The sequence below is a fragment of the Orycteropus afer genome, unplaced genomic scaffold (genome assembly GCF_000298275.1).
Source record: "Orycteropus afer afer isolate SDZICR_OR568_19922 unplaced genomic scaffold, OryAfe1.0 scaffold00294, whole genome shotgun sequence".
In the NCBI taxonomy this organism is placed as follows: domain Eukaryota; kingdom Metazoa; phylum Chordata; class Mammalia; order Tubulidentata; family Orycteropodidae; genus Orycteropus; species Orycteropus afer.
Genome location: NW_006921881.1, coordinates 389283 through 395642, shown reverse-complemented (window position 1 = coordinate 395642; position 6360 = coordinate 389283). Strand labels below are relative to the sequence as shown.

Below are 6360 nucleotides of genomic sequence, written 5' to 3'. Positions count from 1 at the left end.
TGGAATTCCAGCATCACTCTTCTTGACCTGGGATTCCTGTCCTTTTAGTATTCCGGTGTCACTCTTCTTGACCTGGGATTCCTGTCCTTCTGGAATTCCAGCATCACTCTTCTTGACCTGGAATTCCTGTCCTTTTGGAATTCCAGTATCACTCATCTTGACCTGGGATTCCTGCCTTTTCAGTATTCCGGCGTCACTCTTCTTGACCTGGGATTCCTGTCCTTTCGGAATTCCGGCGTCACTCTTCTTGACCTGGGATTCCTGCCTTTTCAGTATTCCGGCGTCACTCTTCTTGACCTGGGATTCCTGTTGTTCTAATATTTCATTGTCACTGTCTTCTGCTTGGGCTTCCTGTCCTTTTGGTATTTCAATGTCATCCTCCTTTACCTTGATCTCCACTTCTGTCTTGTCTTGCCCCAACTCAGTGCTTTTTGCTTTTCCTTTTGGTACTTTTTTGCTTCTTGACGCCGATCCCTCAGAATCTACAATTGTGACTTCTTTTATTGATGTTTTCTTACTTTCTTCTTGGCTACTCTGAGCCCCTGTAATGCCTCCAGTTTTTAGAATGTGGGCTTTAGGATCTGATATTTTTGCAAGTTCTCCATCCATGTAACCTGGAAATATAACTGAGCACATAACAAAAGTGCATGATTCAGATATCAAGTATTTTCTGTTTATTCCTATATTTTTCCTGATACTGGTTTCTTTTCTTTTGTCTTAAAACTGACATATTGGAGATAAATTGACATTTTCCTGAAAGTATGAAATGGTGGAGCTCTACATATAAAATTATATAAGTAGTGATAAAATTCCAGACTTTTTTCAACAATTGAAAGATAAATGAGAGAAAAGGTGGAATGTGCTATAAGTGAACTGGCATTTGTTCAGTAGATTATGGCTAAAGGAAGATGTATTCTGAAAAATAGAATTTGGGTTTAGAAAAAATTGTAGAAATAAGCAATATTTATTTCTTAAAAAAGAAAAAGAAAACTCAAAATATGCTTTCCATATTGAATAAAAGGATGTCTCATTATGCAAAAGTTGATGGTAGTACTAGCTGATACTTACTGTGTTCTAAGTATATCTGAAGCACTCACTGTTCTAAGCAGTTTACACAGGTTAACTCATTCAATCCTTACAACCTCCATATAGAGTATGAAAGGATAGCTATTATTATCCCCATTTTACAGATGAAAAAACCTGAGGCACATAAAGTTTAAATGAATGTGTGTATGGTCATGTAACTAGTAAGTGGTAGAGCTGAAATTTCAATTTGAGTAGTGAGACTTCAGATTTCAGCTGTAACCATCACTCTTGACTGCTTTTTGAAATATCTATTAAGTCACTTTATCATATGCACATAAATAATCTCTGATATATTTTAATTTTTGTGTGCTTTAATGAATGAATTTGCTTGCTTCTGCTATGGTTTTTTTTTTTTTTTTAATATGATACTGAATTACAAAAAAAAAATTCTAAGCTACCAAGAGAATTGTATGAGTTCTTGCTGTGGAACAGAGATATGCCTTCCTTTGAGAAAACCTAATATTTAATATTTAATGCAGTAGGAAGAATACTGAATTTGAAAGCTGAATCAGAACACTTGGGTTTAGTACTTATGCTATCTGGGTTTATATGGGTAAGTCAGTTAATCCCCAAGATTTACTTTCCTTTTTATTTATTTAGTCTGCTCTGACTATTTTACAGAGTTACTAAAGGATTCTAGACATCTGTTTAAGGAGCATGGCCTTTGGAGACAAATTGATTCAAATCCTGGTTCCACACCTAGCTAGCTAGGTAACCTTGGGCAAGCTTCATTTTCTCATCTGTAAAATGGGGGTCATGATAGTAGCTGCCTCACAGAGGTGTTGTGAGGATTAAATAATATTTAAATAATCTAAGTAAAGCATTCAGTATAGTGAATGGGACATAATGTGTAGTCAATACATATTAGCTATGGTAGCATAGTGGCTAAGACACTTGCCTGCTAACCAGACGGCTGGCGGTTCAAACCCACCAGCCACTCCTCGGAAGGAAGGTTGGGCAATCCTACTTCCGTAGTGATACTGCCTCGGAAACCCAAGGAGGGGTCGCTATGAGTCGGGTCCGACTCGATGGCACATAACAACAACAACAACAACAACTACCAGATGCAAGCAAAAAGTCTCTCTGATCTGTCAAGACAAGGTGTTCTTAGATCCCAATAAATAATACAGAAGAGTAATTAATTGCATGAAAGCAAGATTTCTTGCTTAAGAATTAATTATTGGAGTGTTTTTACATAAAGAGCTTTCTGGCAACTTTAAGGTCTGATGTTTATAAAACTGACATACATATAACATCAGAATTTTATTAGCTGTAAAAAGTGAGGCACATCTGCACTAGGTAAGATGTTGTTGTTGTTGTTATGTGCCATCGAGTCAGACCCGACTCATAGTGACCCCTCCTTGGGTTTCCAAGGCAGTATCACTACAGAAGTAGATTGCCCCATCTTCCTACCGAGGAGTGGCTGGTGGGTTTGTACCGCCAGCCTTCTGGTTAGCAGTCAAGTGCCTAGGTACTACGCTACCAGAGCTCCCTAGGTAAGATGGTAATTATAAATTATAAGGGGTATCATAATTCATTCTTCTTTAGCTTTTTTCTTTGCTCTTTTAAGCTTTTGACACCACAATAAAAATAACATTAGGAACCTTGCAGTAAAGCTTTCTGAAACTTTTTGTGTATTTTTTTCCTCTAGTGTTGTTCATTAAGATATATGGGTGCAGTTTTTTTTTTAATACAAAAACCCATTTATAATTTAGTAAAGAAACCAAGTAGTAATATATTCTAAGCATTGCTGTACTGAGAAAGACAGTACAGAATATTTTTATCTCTGACAGTGCTCTCAATGGGCATAGTTTTGTTTCATTTGGGAAGAGGTGATGTAGTGTGGGATGAGTGTGTTTTCATTGAGGCTTCTAACCTTAAGAATTCATGGTGTATACTCCTCAAACAAGCAGATTTTTCTTAATATATTAATACTTTTAGTTTTACCATCTCTTTGTGGGTAATTCTGTGTACAATATGCATCATCTATTCTATAAATCTAAATTTACCTTCTAAACTGTGTAGATTTGTTCATCTAAATTAAGTGTTTTAGGATTTTAATGAAACAGTGTTTACACTAGCTACATTTTCCCTAATTTTATAGAATTTTAAAGAGTTTTATTCTTTATCCCATACACTAAAAATAGTTTTAGTCACTTCTAACCCTATGGAGTATAAGTCTACTCTGTACACATGGAGTCGTCATGAGTCAGAATCAACTTGACAACAGTACAACAATGAGTATCTTCATACCCTTGATGGTTTTAGTATCTTCTCTGCATCTTTTCTATCTTGAACTTAATTAACAAAAATTAGATTTTCTAGGACATATTTTCAGGAACATGTTGTTGTTGTTGTTGTTATGTGCTGTTGAGTCAGACCTGACTCATAGCGACCCTTTCTTGGATTCCTGAGGCATATCACTGTGGAAGTAGATTGCCCAACCTTCCTTTCAAGGAGTGGCTGGTGGGTTTGAACCACCAACCTTCTGGTTAGCAGTCGAGTGCCTTAGGCACTATGCTACCGGAGCTCCTTTGAGGAGCATACCTATTCCATAAAATGAGGTTCATTTTTATTTCAACTTTGCATTGCAGAAGTAAGGCACAGCACATCATTCCACCAAATTCTAAGTTCTTTTCTTCCTTCTCCCAGATTACAAGATAGCACATAAATCTTTTTTCCCCCCATAAACCTCATAATCTTCTATAATTAATTACACTGTAAATCTCCATAGTGTAAAGATTTGTAAACTCTGACTTTGAAATCGGAAATCCATCTTTGCAGGCAGTAGCCCATATAACAAAATTCTAATAGAATCAAAGGATTTAATCAAGATTGGAGATCACTGTAATGTATTCAGGCTGATTAAAAATTAATGATGAAAAACTTTAAATTGCATTAATTTTTGTTAAAGCAGAGAGATATCATGAATTTGATGTCACATTAATAGTTATATGAAAATTAATATAATGTGGAAAATAGACCATGGGCTTTATTAGGAACTAATCTTTTAGGTTCTTTATCTAGTGGCTAGCAGGGGAGAAGAGCATAATCAGATCTAGACTCTAAAAGATCTATTAAGTCAGAGGAATGAGTCATAAGTTCTCAGAGCACGTGTTAACATTTTTAAAGATTATATGCTTATTAGCTGAATGTGGAAGTGAGAAATAAGGGATTCAACTTGAGATGATAATATTTGATGGATCAGTCTACCTTAAATTCTTTCTTAGAACATTGAAGTAAGCATTGACCTCCTTAAAAAATAATCTAGAAGAATGTGTTTGAAAGATTATACCAACAAGGATATACTTTTTATAAGAAAAATTTGTTAAAAATTAAACTTTTTTTTTCTAGAAATTTAAAAAAATTGTATTCATTAGAAACTAATTCACTTCTAGGAAGTGACTTGGCCTGTTAACCCTTCTCAGAGCTCTTTCTTTTTGTAAAGGAGACACACAAAATCACAGTCCTCTCATCTTCACTGTATATGGAGAGGGTGTTGAGGCATGTGTGGTGGTCTGAGTGAGCCGTTTTCTGGCACATGATCACTACTCTAAATGCAAACTGTTTCTTACACATTATGACTCAAAATAAAATAATTGTCCCTTCCAACCTTACTCTCCCTCCAGGAAACTCACCTTCTTCCTAGTGCTAATAAAAAAAAAGAAAAAGGCTTAAGCATGATTAAATATAAAGACAAATTTTGTGTTTGTCAGTGTTTGGAATGTTAGATACTCAAAGTGGGTCTCGCTACATTTGAATCTTACTTGCTTCTTAAGATTATATATTTACAGTGTTGGAAAAGTATTATTTTTATTGGTTTTGCATGATTTCCTTGTAGGAACTGTATAAATCTGAATGTAGAAAACAGTTACAAGTCAAACATTAATTTAAATGGGAATCTTTCTCTTTTTAAAAGAATACTTTTGTATGCATTTAATTATCCAGCTTCTTTAGCAGATGTATGGATTTATAAACATTAGATTTATAGATAAACTTTTATATGACTAATCACCAGAAAGGCATTTGTGGTTCAGTATAGGAGGCAGTATGTTAACATGGAGAGAGTATGCATTTTGGAGACAGGAAGTCTTAAGTTTAAATCTGGACACTGATGTTTGCCAACTTTTTAACTTTAGGTAAATGTCTGGCCAGTTGGATGATCCGTAAAGTAGGGGATAATAATAGGTACCAGGCAGGGCTATTAATAGAATAAGAGATAATGGTTTTCAATACCTTCTGTCCTTCAAAAGGTAAAGTTACTTAGAAGGCAATAGAAAGTAATTGAGATTCTGTTCTCAACTAGTTTGTTTGTTTCTCCTATAAATATGATTCAGTGAGCCTTCACTTACAACTGAAAAAGAGTTCTAAATTCCCAGCAAAGAACTAGTGGAATTCAGAAACTAATCTTTCCTCCATTATATTCTGCTGGGAGTCAGTGAGGAGATTCCTCTTCAGAGCCTAGAATGTGGCCAGAGAATATGGCATCCTTTCATTTTAACTATATCTCCTTGATAGAAATCGCTCCAAAAAGTAGTTTTTTAAACTCTTGGAAGATCCTGGAGATTGAAACCTTTAAAATAACTCTAGAAGCCTGAGCCTCTGTTTTGGGAGTAAAAGCCAGGTTAGAAAGTACGTAACAATGTAAAATAGAGTTGAGGATAAATAAAGAACTTACCCATAGGAGACAGTGCTACAAATAAACACAAAAGAAAGATCAGTGGAAGTTTTCTAACTCAAAAGAGAACCCAGCCTCCAGTGATAGCCCTTCTAAGTGAATGCAGAAGCAGGACTTCCTGGGAGGATAACCCTTTGTTTCGTCCTCAATAAATTTACCAGCAGGAGGAGCTGTTGGTCAAAACTTCCCCATTCCATTTTACAGAAAGGAATTTCTTTGGGATGCCATTTAGCTAGTGTATGGGATTGAATGTTTGATTAAGTATCTATTCTACTGAAAATCAAATTATTACATTTCCCACCTTTCTTTTTTCTGAGTCAGATTTTTACTGCTCTCCTTCTGATCAGTTTGAAAATGTGTATCATTGATTAATAATCAAAATTGACATTTGACATTTATTCTTTATGTCAATTTTATTGTTGTTTTTGGGTGCTGTCTAGTTGATTTTTGACTCATAGCAACCCCAAGTGTGACAGAGTAGAACTGCCCCCGTAGGGTCTTTCTCTTTAGAGCTACTGGGTGGGTTGTTAACCACCTTTTGGTTAGCAGCCAAGCACTTAACCGTTGTACCACCAGAGAGCCTTTGTCAATTTTAG

The 6360-nt window shown here is 35.5% G+C and overlaps 1 protein-coding gene across 1 annotated transcript in view; it reads right to left on the bottom strand.

Annotated features, from left to right (window-relative positions):
• Nucleotides 1-6360, bottom strand: part of TSBP1 (testis expressed basic protein 1) — a 157820-nt gene that overhangs the window by 83263 nt on the left and 68197 nt on the right. The window contains exons 18-19 of the mRNA XM_007951441.1: nucleotides 5765-5779; nucleotides 28-626 (exon numbers count right to left, since the gene is read on the bottom strand). Of these exons, the coding sequence (XP_007949632.1) occupies nucleotides 28-626; nucleotides 5765-5779 (614 nt within the window). The remainder of the gene's footprint in view (nucleotides 1-27; nucleotides 627-5764; nucleotides 5780-6360) is intronic.